The 20,956-nt window shown below is 37.8% G+C and overlaps 1 protein-coding gene across 1 annotated transcript in view; it reads right to left on the reverse strand.

The window, feature by feature from the left end:
- Positions 1-20,956, reverse strand: part of ARHGAP20 (Rho GTPase activating protein 20) — a 161,420-nt gene that overhangs the window by 18,548 nt on the left and 121,916 nt on the right. The window contains exons 10-14 of the mRNA XM_022561561.2: positions 10,651-10,829; positions 9,103-9,264; positions 4,320-4,429; positions 1,727-1,916; positions 436-550 (exon numbers count right to left, since the gene is read on the reverse strand). Coding sequence (XP_022417269.2) covers positions 436-550; positions 1,727-1,916; positions 4,320-4,429; positions 9,103-9,264; positions 10,651-10,829 — 756 coding nt within the window. The remainder of the gene's footprint in view (positions 1-435; positions 551-1,726; positions 1,917-4,319; positions 4,430-9,102; positions 9,265-10,650; positions 10,830-20,956) is intronic.

Genomic DNA, 20,956 nt, shown 5'->3' on the forward strand with positions numbered 1-20,956 from the left:
AGTGCACTAGAATTCTGAGAAGTCTCAGGGACCTCTAGGAGGAAGGTGAGGAGCAAAAAAACCAGGGCTGCCTCTACTGCCTCTGGGCCTCCTACTCCAGTTTCAACCACAGCAGCTGTGTTATTCATATTGGGGTTCCTTGTAAAGTTTTATTTAAAGAAAGGTTAAAAACATCATACCATATAATGCTGCCACTAACAACTTCTTGGAGTTTGGAACCTTGTCTTATACATTTCTTAACACTACCACAGTGTTAACATACTCTGACCTATTAGCAGGCCTTCTAAGGAAGGAGCAGAAGTCCTAGGCCCACTAACCCAGGTGAGAGGCACCTTCACCTGAGCTGCTGTGGGCTCCAGGATAACCACTGTCCCAGCTGATCTTCACAGATGTGTGTCTGTTTCCCACAAAAAACAATCCAATTATTCACAATACCTGAGGCATTCTCTCTAGTATCACATCTCACTGAAACCTCTCCCAAGAGGGAAGTGATTTCTTCTCCAAATATCCGACAGCAATTTTCAATCAGAAATTGTATAAGAAGAGAAACCTGTACAAAAAAGGGACAAAAATGAACTGCTACTTCTCATATAGCATGTCTATAAATCACATTTCATATATGAATCCTGATTCTAACAAAAAATGCAAAAGAATCCTGAGAAAAATTCATGTCTGCTTTAAAAGTATACAATACAGTTTCCTCTAACAAACTATAATACTTTCAAGAGTAGTTTGAGCATAGAAATTAACTTTAATCAGTGGACTAAAGTTATTATTTGTTATTATGTGTGGCCTTGGCTTAATGCTAACATTTTTATGCCAATAGCTCTGTCTTTAAAATTAGAGTAATTTTAAGTATTCTCTATAGGGCATTTGGGGTGAAGAAATAAACCTTCTCATTAAAATTCATGAAGCATCATTAGATGAACATTTATAAAATGCATTTCTTATGTAAAAGTCAGGTGTCATAAGCGTGGGAAGTGGGTAGGTATCCTCTGTGGATTTATTGTGAAGGAGAGAGACAGCTGGAGAGAAAACTTGCATTTTGCCTGACTAGTCTCTTCCCTTAGGCTCCCTAACTGGAGGTGCTTGGGGGAAGAGGTAAGATTTTACTAGGGAGCTTTGTGCCTCCATGGGATATACCGGAACCTTTACATAGTTTTCTTGCCCCAACAGCTGAGGCAAAGGAGCAGGCAGAATGTTGGGAGCAAGGGGAACCGATACCCCCACCCCTGTACTAACCACCAGGCCCTACATGAGTGTGATTTCAAGTAACTACTGTATGAACTATGTCGATATTATCAACACCTCCATTTTTTAGATGAGGACACTGTGGATCAATGTAACTAATTTTGCCCAAGATTGTACATCTGGCAAGTGGTAGGGCTGAGAATCCAACCCTGACCTGTCAAATTCCAAAGTCCTTATTTCTTTTTAAAATCATATCAACTGCTTTCTTATCACTCTATGGTTTAAGTCAGTCAGTCATAGTTGGTTTTCCTCCTGAAAGGGAAAAGGGAAGTAATCCAACTGCTATCACTTTTTTGCTCAAGAAATCACCTTTCTACAGTCTACCAGGATAGGATAAAACACTCAATGAACTCAAATTTATAAGGGTATGTACTGAAGTTATTTAAGAAAATATCTTTCAGAATTAATACCCTGAATGTTAGGTTCAAAATGGGGACTTGGTCCCTCACAGCATAAAAATGAAAAACTTCATTACCTTTTTTGTAAATTCGTTTTCTAGTTCTGGGCTGGAGGAAGTAGGAGGCCAAAGAATGCTTGGAGCGATGCACACTGCTAAATTAAATGCAGTCATCTGATTGGATGAGGAATGTTGCTCAATGTTGTATAATACCCCAAAAAGATACCTTAGGAGAATAACATTGGCTCTTGGAAGCTGGTCTAATAGCCTAAAGACAGAAAAATGCACTCTTTAAGCAAACATTTCATAGAAAACTTGTATAGCCAGGCAGCCCTTGCTTTTCACAGTTGAGATGTACAGGAAAGTGTGTTAACATGGTACATGCAAAGTGAGGACTGCCTGTACATAGGAGAGAAAGTGAGCACTGGAGATTTATTTATTTATTTTGTACACTGCCTTCACAATCCAATGAAAATGTGAAAGAATGCAGAAAAATGGTTCATAAAAAAATGCTGCCTGAAATATTTACCTGAAACTGGTACAATGTGTCTTATGCAAATCCTGTAACATTCCAGAATATTCTCAACCAATACCCCAAAAAACTTTCTGATGAAATTAAACAGTTATACTTAATATGCTCCTTTACTTCCAAGTGGCAACACAAGGATTCTGTCTCTTGGTAAAAACCCAAACTTCAGCTACGAAGACTCCCAGGTCCATTCTAAGAGCTTATGCTCTGCTCCCACATCTTCCGAGATCAGTTTTGTCCCACATCTCTTTATCTCACTGGTGTTACTATCACACATAAGTCAAGCTTACGATAGTATTTTTCCTACTGTTCCTATTTTGTAATTGGTAAGGAATTTTAAATGAACATTCACTAAAAATGATTTTTACTACCATACAGAAAACATATGCTGATAGTCATGCTTGTTGCTTTTTTCCAGCAAGAATCTGTAACCTGGGGTTACACTGGGTAATCTGACTCCTGTTGCATAAACAGCAGAGAGGTGTTTTTTCGGCACTATGGACTGACAATGAGTACAGTTTTGTAGGGACAAATTATGAAAGATACTGAAATGGACCAAAAGATTACTGAATGTATTCAATGGAAAGTGAGGCACTGTCTATCATACTCTAGGGCAGTGGTCCCCAACCTTTTTGGCACCGGGGACCGGTTTCATGGGCAACAATTTTTTCATGGACAGTGGGGTTGGGGTGATGGTTCAGGCGGTAATGTGAGCGATGGGGTGCGATGGGGAGAAGCAGATGAAGCTTCGCTTGCTTACCCACCGCGCACTTACCTCCTGCTGTGCGGCCCGGTTCCTCACAGGCCGCAGACTGCTACTGGTCCATGGCCCAGGGGTTGGGGACCCCTGCTCTAGGGTATCTGATTCTATGGGGGCCCTAAACCTTTGAGTTATTTTACAACTCTGAAAACTGTAGATTACTGACAGCAGTGCACTTAACACTTGTCTATAGACTGGAAAATTCTGTCTGGTGGAGAGATAAATGGTTTATTTGTACATACACCCCCGTGCCCCAGTAGTAAAAGTCAGTTTTGCATCTACTTGTAAATTCATTTCAGCATTTCTGAGTTAACTATGTAAGTTGTGGTATTGATAGTTTGAAATCTCCTTCGAACTGGCAGTAATATCTTACTAGTTCTCTCATTAATTAATGTTTTAAATAAAATCTTTCACATGTGTTAATTTTGTATTTGTATGAAAGCCATAAGTCTACCCTCTTTAAAAAAAAATCACCCATTTAACAGTTTGTAGAATATAAAGTTTTAGACAATGAGCAACAAAATACAAAATCTGATGTTCACTACCTCTGAATGGTTTCCACCAAACCTTAATGGATGCAGAGATAGAATTTTGTTACATGGCTTTGATTCTGGTGTCTTCAACAGTTATACTATTTTCTTCTACTGATAAAAGGTGTCTATCAATAGCAGTGTGTAGATAATAATTTGTATTTGAAAGCTGCTCAAGAAAAACCTGTACTAAACAAGCATAGGCAAATAAATGACATTGGGATTCTTGGGTTTTCAGAGAGCTGGAAGTATTGCTTCTCTTATAATGCAGGAAATATTCAGGAATCAGGATGGTGAGTCCTGCCAGCAACTTACCTTTGCATGAATACAGACAATGCATTCTTTGCATGAATACAGACAATACACTTTTCTCTCTGTAGTATTCCCACATATCCTTCTTCATATATCTCTTTCACTGATTATACTACACTGTTATTCTTTGTTTCATCTATTCTATCTATTCGACTAGACTTAGTTCCCTGAGGGGAAGGAATTTTCTCTATGTGAATTCAGTTGCTAAGTGAAGTATATAAGGAATTGTCTGTTTAGTTAAATATTTACCAAAACTAAGATTATAAATTGTAGATTGGGTCTACTGTGTTAGCTATTGGTCTAATGGGTTTCAGCTCCTATCAGATTCAGATATACAGAAGGTGTACAATGGTAGAGTATTCCACGTTAATAAGGTTAGGGGTAAAAAACAATAACAATGACAGTAGCTAGCATAAATCTATTTTTAAACTGGTCCTCATGGATTTGACTTTGGTAGTCATATTACATTAATAGACAAACTTATAAAATGTAAGTTTTTTAAAAAGTATTTCTGAGAAATGACCAAATTAGAATAATTACCTTTGAACTGCATGTATTTTCTCTTCATCATTTCCTTGATCCATTACACAGACCCAATGATCATAGAGATCTGACGAAAAAGTACTTCCTGGAATATTTCGTAGAAAATCCTTATATAGAGGGAAAAATAAATATTTTAAATTGTTATTCTCATGCTAATTATATATGAGAGAAATTACAAAGAAGACACGTTATTGGAAAGTACAGTTAAGGTGTCCCTTCTTTGGAATACACAGAGCTCTGTGCTAACCCTTCAATGATGTGCACATATAGAAATGCATGCTTTGATATTTTTCTAACAAAAAACAGAGGGAAATTGGATTCTGGACTATAGTGGTAAAGATAATGGACAACCTGTTTGGGATGAAACCTCCTGTGTGTGTACATTTTAGCAAATTAGTATAACATGGCAGGGTCTGGCAAACCATCCTAAATCCTTTTTATTTCACTAGTTAAAAGAAATGCATGAAGATATTTGTGAGATTCATAATGTGGTAATCAGTCATCCAATCATTCTATACATATTTATTCATATGTTCCAGGCACTGTTTAAGGTGCTAGGGATAGAGTAGTAAATAAAACCAAGTCCCTGTTATTTTAGAACTTTATATTCCAGTGGCATTGGTGAATAATTCCATCCAGAGGTACTTAGAATTTCTCCTTATATTCCCCATAGAAGGGCTCTCATGTATCATGGGGAGAAAGCACTCCAGACTATGACTGGGCTCTGGGAGCCTAGGACAGCACCCCATGCCTAATGTACATTAAATAATATGTCCCTGGGGGCTTCCCTGGTGGCGCTGTGGTTGGGAGTCCGCCTGCCGATGCAGGGGACACAGGTTCGTGCCCGGGTCCGGGAGGATCCCACATGCCGCGGGGCGGCTGGGCCCGTGAGCCATGGCCGCCGAGCCTGCGCGTCCGGAGCCTGTGCTCCACAACAGGAGAGGCCACAACAGTGAGAGGCCCGCGTACCGCAAAAAAAAAAAAATGTCCCTGGTACATTATCTTGTCTGGCCTTTGAGAGCCTTTTATTTTGAGGCCACTGGCAGGGCTAGGTGTGGTGAAACCAGACTATGACACAAGTAGGATATAATCAATGGAGTTTGTTGTTTGACATATGTTAATAAAAGGCTTAAAAATGAACTAATTTTGGTCTTGGTCCTATGTTCCTTTCTGATCTAGGCCAACTCTCTCTGCTGCTTTTGGCATGGTTCTAACAAGCCAAGCTTGCAAAGTCTGATCTCCACCTTAGTAAACTTCAGGCAGACAAAACTCAATTTCATATCTAAGCACTGTACCCATGGTTGACTATCCTTTTGCAAGTTCCTGCCTACAACATGGAGATAGGTGAAAGTCTGCAATTGAATAATTTTAATCCTTGCTGGAAAATCGAATGAGCAACATCATCTATGTGCTTTAAAACGGCAATGCACAACTTGTTGCTTATATGTCATGTTTTTATTACTAAGATGGAAGCTGTGATACCTAAGTGTTGCAGTTAGCTAATTAGGTGAGCATGTCCGCCACTAGCTTATTAGCTCCTTCAGGGCAGGATCAGACCCTCACCTTCTACATCATACACCTTAATGCCAAGCACAGTCCCAGACATAGTCGAGGTCATTACTGAACTGTTGCTATTTGTCATATGGTCAAATATTAGTGAAGGACAAGGGAAGGTCAACTAACTATAACTGAGATTCTAAAATAATTTTTATAAACCTCTTTGTAGTCATGTTACCTATTATCATACATTTGTTTTAGAGTAGTTAACAAGTAGGAAGATGATTGATACAAAGTCTTTCTCTGTTCTATTATATTTTTCAGCAGAAATGTACCTGGATACTTGTGATTCAGATGTGTCATCACAAAAGTTACCTCTTTCTTTTGGGTAAAGCTACCGAATTTTCACAATTTCAGACTAATTTTAGTTGCTGCACCTACTTTAAAAGTCAGAGTCAGAAGAGCCAAAATCTGTTATTTCAAATTGGGGCAGTGACAATGCCTCTCTTTTTAAATCTCAGTGGAAAAAATACTTATGATCTGTTTTGAAGAAAAACATCATTAAATCTTAAAACCTACACTTGAAAGATAATAACTTGTAACATCTCAATGAACTCTCCACAGCTGGAATAACAAGTTGCGAAATAACAACCACCATCGGTCTGAGAAAGGATGTGAGAGCTGGTTCTGAATTACAATCACCAACTCTTAGCACTCAGAGGAAAGCCTCCTCCCCTCCAAAACCAGAACCCAAGCCATCAGCAGAATGCCCATATTAATTTGAGATGAGATTCCTAGGATTAAAAATGAACTTTTCCTCAAAGGTCTGATGGATCAAAATTACAGTATCTCAAGCAATTTTCTTCCAATTATAGTTTGAAGGTTAAGCTTATATTTAAACAAAACCAGTATAAGCAAAACATTAAAGGAAAACTTAAGTATCACTTCCAAATAGTCTTAAAAACAAGAAACAAAACAAAACAAAAGCTCAAAAACTTTCGGCAAAAAGTTTCCCTTTCCTGCAACCACTTGGAAGAAATGAGAGTAAAACACAGTTATATGATTATGAAACTTTAATTAGTTGGAACCCATCTAGCCAGACTTTTCAATCATTTGGATTACTTTCTGTCTTTTGTTTATTCCTCTATAAGTACAATTTCTTCAATCTGAAATACAGTTTAACTCTTCTAGAACCATACTTCTTTGTAATAGCCTCAACAATTTAGTACAAAGTTTTAAGAAGCATAGTGCTGTGATGAATAGCATAGTAAGGAAAATTTTCTAAAACATAGGCTTTAACTTCTTAAATTAAGAGATGGGAGAAAGCCTAATTATATGAAAAAAAATTCATCATGCATATATCTGCATGTATGTGGCTAAGCACACCATACATACTTTTATTGTACTCCAGGATTGAAGGGTAATCACAAATCCTGTGTAAAATAAATTACATGACCCTAGCTCCAATTCTCCAGTTCTTCTGAGTGATACTTTATTGTGAAAGTCCATGGCAGGGATTGTTTAAGAGCAGACATGGCCCTTTTACCAAGAGACATCTGATTGTTCATTAAGTCATGAAGTATGATTCTGTAAGCAACTGACCAGCAGTAGGGATATGCAAGAGTCTTCTTCACCATGTTTTCCTTAATTTGGTTTTTATGCTCCAGGCCCTGGGATGCAGGCTGGGGCACTGTCTCCACCCCTAGCTCTGGTGCATTCCAACCCTGCTGGGAGATGGGAGCCTGATGCTGGTCTGCAGAAGCTATTGCTGAGGCCAAAACCTCTGCTAAAAGCTGGTTTTGACTCTAGGTTTTCCAAAAATGTGAGGCATTTTCAAGAATGTGAGGAGGAAAACATTTTAGAAGTCTAACTCAACTGTGGATGTGAGTTAAGTAACCACAGGGGTGGGTTCTAGGGTTTTTTTGCCATAAGTAAGCTTATCTGCCACAAGCATTTTTGCTGCAAAAACTTTTACCAAATAATGAATTGGCTGTAAGGCAATTCTACCATAAAAGGTAAAATAACAAAAAATAAATGAGGAACATTAAAAAGGATATAATGAAACACGAGAATAACAAAATTAAAGACTTTATTGTGAAATGCAAAATATCTGAACGCATTTAAAATGTGTGTAGATTCATGGCAATACTGCGCAACGAACTGACATTATTTTGTGGGTTGTACTTAAGCACTTGTCTTCCAAGTCTTTCGTTCATAGTACTTTATACATTTTTTTTGCTTGTTGATTCGTCTCTTGTTCAGCATCACACTTTTTCTTTTTTGCTAAAATTTCTTCCTTCATTAAGAGAGGCACCAGGTTTCAAATACTATGTACTAGGATGCATATTTGTGCCTGAGTGCTTGTGAAAGCCTTCCACACCATTGTATGTTTTTGGCATACTGTCATTTGTCCATTGATAAATGTTCCTAAGTTCTAGGGGAAATGTGGGTTCATGCTATGCCTTCAAGGTCCTTGGCCTCCTTCACCTCCAATGTAGTGTGTTTCAAAATATGAAACCAACTCTTGGGACCAGTCATCATCACCTGTCATGATTTTTATATTGTGTATGTCAAAACCAACCAGTTATTTTATTTTTTATGGTAAAGTTGACCTGTGGCCAATGAGTTATGTGGCAAAAATATTTGCAGCAAAGAAGCTTACTGTGAAATGCCAGACACACATGGGATGAAGGGTGAGAATCTTTAAGAATGCCAAATGTGGTAAGGATTTCATAAAAGAAGGACTGGATGTTGGAGTCATTCCTACTCCAACTTTACTTTTAAAAGGCATTAGGGGGAGACTGTATAAATGAATGGAATTTTCAGTGGTCTCAGTGAGCAATTTTTTGTTTCAGTTGTTAGGCAAATGTTTGTTTACTCTGGTAAACTCTGTTTCAAAGTTTAATAAAAGTTTACTTCTGAAAATTTCGCCTTTATTAGGAAGATAGTGAGATTGTGAGAAAGTCATCAGGATGTTTACTTTGGTAAACATGCTGTGTGTTATGATTATTTTTAATTTTTATTTAATTTTTTTGCATGGGATTGGCAGACGTGAAGATGAGGACAGTGCTGTGGGATGAAAAAATTTTAAAAAGCCTATCTGACATACCATATCATTAGCAGTGGCTTTTAAATGCCAATGTGACTTTGTGTTATTAACACTTTTTAAGATTCTAATTCTATTATGGTCCTTTGCAGATGGGGATAATGTTATAGTGAGAGAAACCAGTTGTCTTTCTCCAGAGCTATGCTGTGGGGTGGATGAAGGGAGAACTTTCCCTACCTTTAAGACAGATGCTATCACGAAAATAGATTCACAGTCTAGTTGTACTTCAGCTCCAGAATTCAGTTTCTCTTTCAGCTCTCTGCAGGATTTCACATTGGCCGACTGTCTGAAGATGCCTTTTGTGAGGGGTCCTTTTTGGTTAAGAAAGAAAAGCATATCCTATGGGGAACAAGGGGAAAAAAATCAAAATGGCACCTCATGCATAACAAGCAAGGGAACATACATTTGCCCTGTCCAGCTGCCAGAGGCTAGGGTATAACAGGGGGAAGCCCTGAAGGATTGGGGCTAGATGGCCTCCTAGAGATTTAAAGTCAATTTGTTTTTTGCTATCTTTAAATCTCTTTCTCCTATTTATTCTTGCTATATTCAACATCTAAAACACTTTACTTTAAACGCTTGCTTTAATGAGACTGTCTTTTTTCAGTGAACCAACAGTCACTTCAAGGTACCTGTTAACTTGTCTCTCTCCTCCCTAACTACTCTTTCCCCATTATTCTCTAATACGGACTCTTTTCCCATAATATGGAAATGCTCTTGCCAAATTCACTCTCCACTTGCTTGTCTTTCTTTTTATATGACTTTACATTTTATTCTACTTCCTGTATTTACTTCCTTCTTTTAAAATCAGCCTCCAAAATCATCTCTTCCAGGAAGTTTTCTTCATTCCATTCCATTCCATTCTCTTCAACCTTTCATTTTACTTTCTTTCTTTCTGTGTGTCCTCTGCTTGCCATGTAGGAAAAGAATAGGTGTTGGAGACGAGCAACCCATGGGATCTGGAACCTAGCTATGACACGTATTTATTGTGTGACCTTTGGTAAACTCGAGGGTTTTTTTCCCTTTAATTTGTAAAGTAGGAATGATGGTGATGATGATGATGATGATGGTAACTACCCTCTAAATCTGTTGTGACGGATAAGGAATAAAGTGGCTAGACTAGTACAATAGATGCACAATACAGGAAAAAGTGCCAGGCATCTAGCATAGTGCTTGGAGGATAGTGGACACTCAATGAATGTTGCTTAACAGTGATCATTTACTATATTAACCAGAGACAATAATACTCAATGGCTTGCATTTGATCTCTTCTACATACAAAAGATAATTAAATGCCAGCAGATGTATCTTTATGCTTAAAGACCTAGAATACAAATATAAGATTTAGTATAGAAATATAAGATTTAGTCTCTGTTGCTAAAGTGATTAAATGAGACTTTCTGAACAATGTAGGGTTCAAGAAAGGCTGTGGGAGAAATGTGAGGGCTAATGTGGATTCTCTTTCTACAAAGCAGATTCTAATTTATCTGAGCAGGTTTATGTGGCTTTTCCCTGAAACCAGTAGACTAGATCATCTCTCCCCATTATGTCTGCCTTATGACTCTGCAATAGCTTAATCAGATTTTTATTCTTTGAAGTAATAATAAAGATTCTCAGCCAGAGCCATGGGTGTCTATAATTTTCCATTTGGGGATAGATTTACCTCCCTGAGCTCTCCTTTCCTAAACCTCCTTTCCTGTTAGTGTTACAGGCCAAAATGAGACTTACCAAGACAGCTTTGGGCAGATTGTCGTTCTCACAGATATTTGGCAGAGAAACCCCAAAGAGCTGTCCTGGCACAGGAGATGTTGGTGACATGGGCAAGTTATCCAGGTGAGTGCTAGAGCCCCGCCAGAAGGCCCAGTTTATGATGGATCTTCTCCTTTTAAATGTCTTCTGACCTGAATCTAAGGAAGAAGTGAGATTATTAGGGAAAATAATTTAATTCACTTAATCTTATTTCTACAGTTCTCATTTTACAGTTCGTTCATTACTATGGCTCAGTAGTTTATAAATTAAGGAAGAATCAAACATTTGGGTTATTCGCCTAACTATCTTGGAGACATCACTGTGCTATTTAGTTAAGTTCTGGCACTAAATTTTCATAGGTAAAAGAAGGGATCCCTTACTGAACTATAACAAATTAAAGCAAAAGGGTTTCATACCAACACATATCCCATTTTGAAGCGGAGACTAAGCATACAAAGAAAGTTGAAGATTAAATTAGATCACAATTAAATAGTGAGAAAAAGAAAGGAAGGAGAAAAGGAGAGAGGAGAGGAGAAGGGGAAAGAGGAAGAGGAGGAGGTAAACAAAGAGGAAGGAGAAGAAGAATTAGGGGAAGAAGAGTTGTCTCTATTAAGTTGCTCTCTAGAAACAAGAATGCTTTATTATCTGATGTTCCACTCTACTACTGAGGATAGAGATATAGGAAACTAGTGTTCTATATTCCCCCCCTTTTTTCCAACTGCAAAGACTTTCATGTATCTTTTTGTTTCCTGACTTTAAAAAGCATGTTTAAGGAAGCATGGATGGATACAAACATGAGTGAGACTTGCCCTTGCCATGGTAAAGTTTACAATCTAATGGGGGAACAAGGCTGGTGATGGGGGGGGTGAGGGGAAAGCAAGTATATTAATAAATAAAATGTCATAAGGGGGGAACAAAACATCAAAGATATTCAGAAGAACAATAAAGCACATCTATCTACCGATTAGGAGTGAGGGAGTGATCCTGGAGTCATGTGCATTTGATGTGAATTTTGAATGAACACGATTTCAATAGGTAGAGGATCTAGCACCACGACTTGCATGAAGTTAACTACTCAATAAATCATTCTCAAACAGTAATTGAACTGAGGAGACATTTAGGTGGTGAAGATAGTATGAACAAAACAGGCAGAAGTAAGAAAGGTCAACAGTGAATCATGATTTTGTGAGATCATAATTCTAAGACATTTTTGATGTCAGCTGTATCTAATTTTAACATGAAAACTGATTGATTTGCACAGAATTTGATACTTAAAAAGACAGCTCATTAAGGTTCCTTTTGGACCTTTCTGCTGTGTGTGTCCTCTGGACCTCAACACATACGCACAGGTAACAACTATAAACTCTGGACAAAATTAAAGAAAAATATAAAGGCCTACCTGAAGGCACTAAAGAGTAACCAAAAGAAGATAGACAGTGGAGGTAAAAGTCTGATGCTTGGAAGAAGGGAATGGCATGGCACTGGGTGAGTTTCCTATTTTTACAGCTTTCAGCCAGAGGACGGGCCCCAGGGTGTAGGGGTGACTAAAATTGGGAGAGAAATCTGCACTCTTACTGGCTTGAAAAAACTAGAGAATAGAGATGGAGGTAACCAGAGCAGCTGGAAAGTGAGGGGGGGGCGAATCCCAGAAAGGAGAAAACTGAATAGTGGGAGCCCCAAACATTGTGTATAAATCCTGCCCAAATCTCTGGCTGATGCCCGAAGCATGCACCTGTGTGGGGCAGATTCAAAACAGCTTGCAGTTAAGGTTAACAGCGCTGAGATTTGAAAGGCCATAACTCCCAGGTGGCGACCACACAGGGTTAGACTCAATTTTCTCTAGGGACAGTGCATGGGATTAGTCAATACACTTCAGCTGTGTGGTCCTGACATGCAACCAAGATGCCAGAGATGACGTTCAGCTACTCAGCACTCCCTGACAACGGAACAATGAAGGAGATGATCTTTTCAGGGAGGACACGATCGGCAGTGTCAAATGCTCATTTCAAACAAGTGTTTTATACTGTTTATTTCCTTAGCGTAACCAACTTAAACCAAATACTAAAAAAGCCAAATCGTGGGAGGATAATCAAATAAGTAACATTTTACTGAAAAGCCTTCAGACCATCATCCACCCTTGGCTTCCTCAGGATAGAGTCAGTGCATCATTAATGTGCATACATCCAGGTGTAAAGGTCTTTGGTTCTGCAGTCAGGAGCCCACTTAGACTCCTGGCTCAAACACTAATTTGTGCACGTTACTTACCCTTTTTCTTCAATTTTAAAATGAGAAAATTACCTACACCTCAAAGCCTTATTGAGAGGATTAAATAGGATAGTGTATGAAAAGTGCTACTTTGCTCAGGGCATATAGGTCATAGCAATCTTGATTAAAGCTGCTAAGACACCAATCTCCTCTCCACAAAGAGGACCTCCTCCCCACACCCTTTCTCCATCTGTGTAACAGCCTTCAGGAAGTATGCAGACAGGAAGGAATACCAGACTCTGCTTAACTAAAGCACTTCCTTTCTGCCCTGACACTCCCAACCTCCACCATTTTAAAAAACAGAAAAGGAAACTGAACCTTATTCTTAAACCCAGAAGGGGGTTCCTGTAGGCCAGCAATGTCAATCTGTGCAAATGTTTGTTTAATATGTATCTTTATATATGTTGAGTAGTTGTACTCAGTCTAGTTTCCTCACATTTAATCTGGTTTCACTATTTCGAAACCAGATTTATTTGATTTTTTTAGCTTTCACACACTTCTTAGGAAGAATGCTCTATCATAAAGTTATATACCCAGCTATCTGATGAATGTAGACAGAGGATAAAGTAGAAATTGAGTTCTGTACTTTATTATAAATGCTTTCAGCTGCAGCCATGCCTTTTATTATATACAACAGTCAATTTTAGAGTTCAAGTTCCCTTTGGGACTGAGAGAAAAAAAATTTCATTAAAGTTTACTTTCTTGCAGAGGTTTTAATGCATAGCTCTTACTTTCTAAATGTCAAAGGCTGATGAAAAAACATGCAATTGTTATAAAAAAGATTAGGATGATGTAAATGCAGAGCAAATGAAATTCATGTACATCCAGCTTTCCTAAACAATTCTGGCAAGATTCAAGCTAGAGTTTCTTCATGCTTAAATTATGGAACTGAATATTAAAAATTGTAATTCTTAAAAGTTTGTGCTTATAGATTATTAAAGAGTAATAAATAACCACAACAAAAAACCCTTAATTAGAAATTTTAGCAAGATGGTGATGTAGGAAGACCTTGAACTCACCTCCTTCCATGGATACACTGTATCAACAGCTATATATGGAACAATTTCCTCTCAATAACCCCTCAAAACTGGCGGAGAGACCCTGTTACATTGGGCAAATGAGAAGGAAACTACATCCTGTTACATTGGGCAAATGAGAAGGAAACTACATGCAAGTGGGTAGAAAAGGCTGAGACACTATCTCACCATAAACCCCACCCCTCGTGCAATGACCCATAGTCAGGAAGAAACTCAAAACCCAGAGCTTCCCCAGAAGGAGTGAAGGATTCATACCCCACATAGGTCACCCCAACTTTTAAGATCTGGCATCTGAGGGATGAGCCCCCAAAACATCTCACTTTGAAGACCAACATGTCTCATGCCATGAGACATGTGTGGCTTTGTGGAACTGAGGGAGGGTTCCTTTTTTTAAATTTTTAAAATTTATTTTATTTTTGGCTGCACTGGGTCTTTGTTGCTGTGCGCAGGCTTTTCTCTAGCTGTGGAGAGTGGGGGCTACTGCTGTGCGCGGGCTTCTCACTGCAGTGGCTTCTCTTGTCGCGGAGCATGGGCTCTAGGTGCACGGGCTCAGTAGTTGTGGCTCGTGGGCTCTAGAGCACAGGCTCAGTAGTTGTGGTGCATGGGCTTAGTTGCTCTGTGGCATGTGGGATCTTCCTGGCCTAGGGCTTGAACCTGTGTCCCCTGCACTGGCAGGTGGATTCTTAACCACTGCACCACCAGCGAAGCCCTGAGGGAGGGTTCTTAAACGGCTTACGCCCAGGATCACCCACCCCAGAGCTCAGTCCACAAGCAGCCCTTTGAAAAGCACCCAGACTTCATGTGAAAGAGATTCATTTACTAATTTTAAAGCATTGGTCTAAGGGGCAGGGGTCTGCTGGGATACTCCCCAGGACAGAGGCTCGTGGACACTATCTTCCTACTTTCCTCTGCACTGCTAAAGCCTGCAGGCACCATCTTTTTCCCCCCCTTTCTGATGGGTGTCATCTTTTACTTTTTCTTCTTTCTTTCCTTTTCCTCCCCTCCTCTTTTTCTTTCTCTTCTTTTCCTTTTTTCAGTGGATGCCACCTTTGTACTCCCCCTCTGCCCCGCTTCAGCTAGTGGGCACCATTTTTGTGCTTTCCCTCTGCTGTGCTCCAGAGTGTCTCTATCTCCTGGAGGGGAGGCTCTACACACCTCTGGTGCACTGGTTTTTACATTTGGTGACACAGTTTTTGCAGCTGTCACCCAGGGAATGCCCCTTGATCGCCTGACCAGGGGGGCTTGCATTCCTGGGTCCCACAGGACGGTAACAATTATACAGACAGTTCTTAGAAGACTACCATCCCTAGGATATTGCACAGACAGCAGACTGAAACACACCCCCAGTCTTTTTGTAAAAGTGGCCTATTTGCTCATCCAGGAACTTCAGACCTGGGGGCAGGCTTCAGGTTTGGCACACACCTAGAGGTTATGGAGGTGCTCTCAAAGAAGGTACCCAGGGGACACCATCTTTTCACTCCCCTATGCATGACTACAGAACAGTGGTATCTCCCAGAAAGGAGTTTATACACCCACTTGGAGTCCCAATTTTTGTGACTGCTGCCAGAGGACACCTCCAGATGGCTTGGCTCTGGGGGCCAGCATGCTTATGCTTGCAGTCCTAGAGGACTGCATATATTTTCGTTCTTGAAAAGCTGCTGCCTGAGGACCTGGTTTCCAATCAGCCTGAATAAAAGGTACTGACTGAGCTCTCTCCCCTTTGGGACACTGACTAATCTTGGTACATCCTCAACTACTGGGAGCTATTAAAAATAAAATAGGCTGCTTGGGCAATTACAAAGGGTTGAGAGAAAACCAAGAGCTAGGGCAGGGTTGAATGAAAAGGTTCATCTCTTACACAAGGACAATGGTTCAAGACTGGAAGAGGTGGTTGTTTCATGTAATGCATAGAAACCAATATAGAATCAAGCAAAATGAAGAAATAGAGAAATATGTTCTAAATGAAAGAACAAGATAAAAGCTCAGGAAAAAAGTTAGCGAAGTGGAGATAAGTAATTTACCTGATAAAAATTTCCAGCAATGGTCATAAAAATGCTCACTGAACTTGGGAGAAGAATGGATGAACACAGTGAGAACTTCAACAGAGATAGAAAATATAAGAAAGTTCCAAACAGAAGTCACAGAACTAAAGAATAACTGAATTGAAAAATACCCGGGGGGCGGGGTCAACAACAGATTGATGAAGCAGAAGAAATGATCAGTGAACCTGAGACAGGGCAAAGAAACTCACCCAATCAGAGTAGCAAAAAGAAAAAAGAATGAAAAAAAGTGAAGATAGCTTAAATGCAACAACATCAAATGCATTAAACATCACATTATAGGGGTCCCAGAAAAAGAAAAAAGAGAAAGGGGAAGAAAACTTATTTGAAGAAATAATGGCTGAAAAGTGTTCTAACTTGGGGAAACAGAAATTCAGACCTAGGAAGCCCAGAGCATTCGAAATAGATGAACCCAGAAATCTATACTAAGACACATTATAATTAAAATGTCAAAAGGTAAAGACAAGGAGAGAATCTTAAAAGCTACAAGAGAAAAACAACTTATTACGTATAAGGGAAACCCCATTAGACTATCAGCAGATTTTTCAGCAGAAATGTTAAAGGACAGAAGGAAATGGCACAATATATTCCAAGTGCTGAAAGACAAAAATTTCCAACCAAGAATACTCTATCTAGCAAAGTTATCATTCAGAATTGAAGGAGAGATAGAGGTTTCCAGACCAGCAAAAGCTAAAGGAGTTCATCACCACTAAACTGGCCTTATAAGAGATGTTAAAGGCACTTTTTTAAGCTGAAAAGAAAGGGTGCTAATTAATAATATATAAAAGTATAAATCTCACTGGTAAAGATAAATATATGGTAAAGGTAGTGAATTAATTACTTATAAAGCTAATATGAAGGTTAAAAGACAGAAATAGTAAAAAATAACTGTAACTACAATATTTAAGTAAGGGTATACAAGATAAAAAGATGTAAAATGTGACATCAGAAAACAAAATGTTGGGGGGGAGAATAAATATGTAGAGCTTTACAATGTGTTCAAACTTAAGTTGGTATCAACATAAAAATAATGTTACAAATATAAGTTGTTACATGTAAGCTTCATGGTAACCAACAAGCAAAAACCTAAAGTAGATACATAATAACAAAGGAACCTAAGCATATCACTAAAGTTATCAAACCACAAAGGAAGAAAGCAAGAGGAGAAGAAGTGAACAGAGGAACCACAAAACAGCCAGAAAACAACAGAAATGGCAATAACATATCTATCAATAATTACTTTAAATATAAGTGGAGTAATTTCTCCAATCAAAAGACAGAGAGGGACTGAAAGGATAAAAAAACAAGACTCATCTACATGCTGCCTACAAGAGACTCACTTCAGACCTAAGAACATTCACAGACTGAAAATGAAGGGATGGGAAAAGATATTTCATGAAAATGGAAACCAAAAGAAAGCTGGAGTAGCTATACTTATATCAGACAAAATAAACTTTAAAACACAGACTGTAATAACAGACAAAGAAGGGTATTACATAATGATGTCAATCCAACAACAGGATATAACATTTGAAAATATTTATGCACCCAATGTAGGAGCACCTAAACAGATAAAGCAAATGTTAACAGACCTAAAGGTAGAAATAAACAGCAATAAATAATAGTAGGGGACTTTGATAACCCATTTACATAAATGGATAGATCATTCAGACAGAAAACAGTAAGAAAACATCGGCCTTAAATGACAAGTTAAATCAGATGAACTTAAGGTATACATACACACATGCAAAACATTCCATCCAAAAGCAATAGAACATACATTTTTCTCAAGTGCACATGGAACATTCTCCAGGATAGATCATATGTTAGGCCACAAAACAAGTCTTAACAAATTTAAGAAGGCTGAAATCATATCAAACATTTCTTCTAACCACAATGGTATGAAACTAGAAATCAATTACACGAGAAAACTGGAATATTCACAAATATGTGGAGATTAAACAACATGCTACCGTTATGGGTACAACATGCTACTATGGGTCAAAGAAAGAATCAAAAGTGAAATAGAAAAATACCTTGAGACAAATGAAAATATTATATACAAAACTTATGGATGCAGCAGAAGTTCTAAGAGAGAAGTTCATATCAATAAATGCCTACTTCAAGAAACAAAAAAACTCAAGTACACAACTTAACTTTACATCTCAAGGAACTAAAAGAACAAACTAAGCCCAAAGTTACTAGAAGGAAGGAAATAACAAATATTAGAGCAGCAGTAAATGAAATAGAGACTAAAAGACAGTAGAAGAGATCAATGAAACTAAGAGCTGGTTCTTTGAAAAAATGAACAAAATTGATAAACCTTTAGCCAGACTCAATAAGAAAGAGCTAAAATAAATAAAATCAGAAATAAAAGAGATGTTACAACTGATACCACAGAAATATACAGGATCATAAGAGACTACTACGAACAATTATATGCCAACAAATTGGACAACCTAGAAGAAATGGATAAATTCTTAGAAACATACAAACTTCCAAGACTGAATATGAAGACATAGAAAATCTGAACAGATTGATTATTGATAAGGAGACTGAATCAGTAATTTATAAACTCTCTATAAAGTCCAGGACCTGACAGCTTCACTGGTAAATTCTACCAAACATTCAAAGAAGAATTAATACCAGTGCTTCTCGAAGTCTTCCAAAAAACAGATTCCAAAGTCATTTTACAAGGCCAGCATTACTCTGATACCAAACCAGACAAGGAAACCACAAGAAAAGAAAATTATAGGCCAATATCTCTGATGAACATATAGGCAAAAATTCTCAACAGAATATCATCAAACTGAATTCAACAATACATTAAAAGAATCATATGTCACGATCAAGTTGGATTTATTCTAGAGATACAAGGATGGTTCATATTCTGCAAATCAATCAACATGATACACTGCATAAAAGAATCATATGTCACGATCAAGTTGGATTTATTCTAGAGATACAAGGATGGTTCATATTCTGCAAATCAATCAACATGATACACTGCATTAACAAAAAAGAAGATAAAAATCATATGATCATTTCAATAGATAAAGAAAACACTTAACAAAATTCAACATTCATTTATGATTAAAAACTCTCAAGACAGTGGGAATAGAGGGAATGTAACTCAACATAATAAAGGTCATATATGACAGCTAACATCATACTCAATGGTGAAAAGTCAAAAGCTTTTCCTCTAAGATCAGAAACAAGACAAGGATGCCCACTCTCACCATTTTTATTCAACATAGTATTGGAAGTCCTAGCCAAAACAAGTAGGCAAGAAAAAGAAATAAAAGGTATCCAAATTGGAAAGGAAAAAGTAAAACTGTCACTATTTGCAGATGACATAATACTATATACAGAAAACTCTAAAGACTTCACCAAAAAAACTTTTAGAACTGCTAAATGAATTCAGTCAATTTGCAAGATATAAGATCAATATATATATATCTGTTGTGTTTCTATACACTGATAACAAACTATCAGAAAGAGAATTTAAGAAAATAAGCCCATTTATAATTACACCAAAAAGAATAAAATACCTAGGAATAAATTTAACCAAGAAGCTGAAAGACCTGTTCACTGAAAACTATAAGGCACTGATGAAAGAAACTGAAGAAGACACAAATAAATGGAAAGACATTCCACGCTCATGGATTGGAAGAATTAATATTGTTAAGATCTCCATACTATCCAAAGCAGTCGATAGACTCAGTGCAATCCCTATCAAAATTCCAATGGCAGTTTTCACAGTAATAGAACAATTCTAAAATTTGTATAGAACCACAAAAGACCCCAAACAGACAAAGTGGTCTTGAGAAGGAAGAACAAAGCTGGAGGCATCATGCTTCCTAATTTCAAACTATATTATAAAGCTATAGTGATCAAAACAGTATGATATTGGCATAAAAACAGATACACAGATCAATGGAACAGAATAGAGAGCCCAGAAATAAACACATGCACTTATGGTCAATTAATTTATGACAAAGGAGCCAAGAACATACAATGAGGAGAGTATAGTTTCTTCAATAAGTGGTATTGGGAAAACTGGACAGCAACATGCAAAACATGTAACTGGACCACCCATACAAAAAAAATAACTCAAAATGGATCAAGACTTGAATGTAAGAACTGAAATTTTAAAACTCCTAGAAGGAAACATGAGAGTAAGCTACTTGCCACTGGTCTTGGCAATGATTTTTTGGATTTTACACCAAAAACAAAGGCAACAAAAGCAAAACTAAACAAAAGACTACATCAAACTAAAAAGCCCCTGCATAGCAAAGGAACCCATCAACAAAATAGAAAATCAATTTACTGAATGGGGGAAAATATTTGCAAATCATGTATCTGATAAGGGGTTAACATCCAAAATATATAAAGAACTCATACAACTCAATAGCAAAAAACCAAACAACCTGATTAAAAAAATGGGCAGAGGACCTGAAAAGACATTTTTCCAAAGAGGAAATGCAGATGGCCAATAGGCATTTGAAAAGATTCTCAACATCACTAATCATTAGGGAAATGCAAATCAAAACCACAATGAGATATCAACTCACACCTGTTAGAATGGCTATTATCAAAATGACAAAAAATGACAAGTGTTGGTGAAGATGTGGAGAAAGGGAAACCTCATGTGCACTGTTGATGGGAATGTAATTTGGTGCAGCCACTATGGAAAACAGTATAGAGGTTCCTCAAAAAACTAAAAATAGTACAACCATAGGATGCAGCATTTCCATTTCTGGGTAATTATCTGAAGAAAATGAAAACACTAATCTGACATTTAAGACATTTAATGGACAAGTAATGTCAAGCTACTTTTACCCTTCTCCTCCTGTCTAAAGTTAAAACAAGAAGCAAGATCTCCATTTCCATAAAAACTTATAGCAGATGTATTTCCTGGGC

The sequence above is a fragment of the Delphinapterus leucas genome, chromosome 7, assembly GCF_059928025.1.
Source record: "Delphinapterus leucas isolate spDelLeu-1000000601 "Yukka" chromosome 7, BTC_Dleu_Yukka2, whole genome shotgun sequence".
Lineage (NCBI taxonomy): Eukaryota > Metazoa > Chordata > Mammalia > Artiodactyla > Monodontidae > Delphinapterus > Delphinapterus leucas.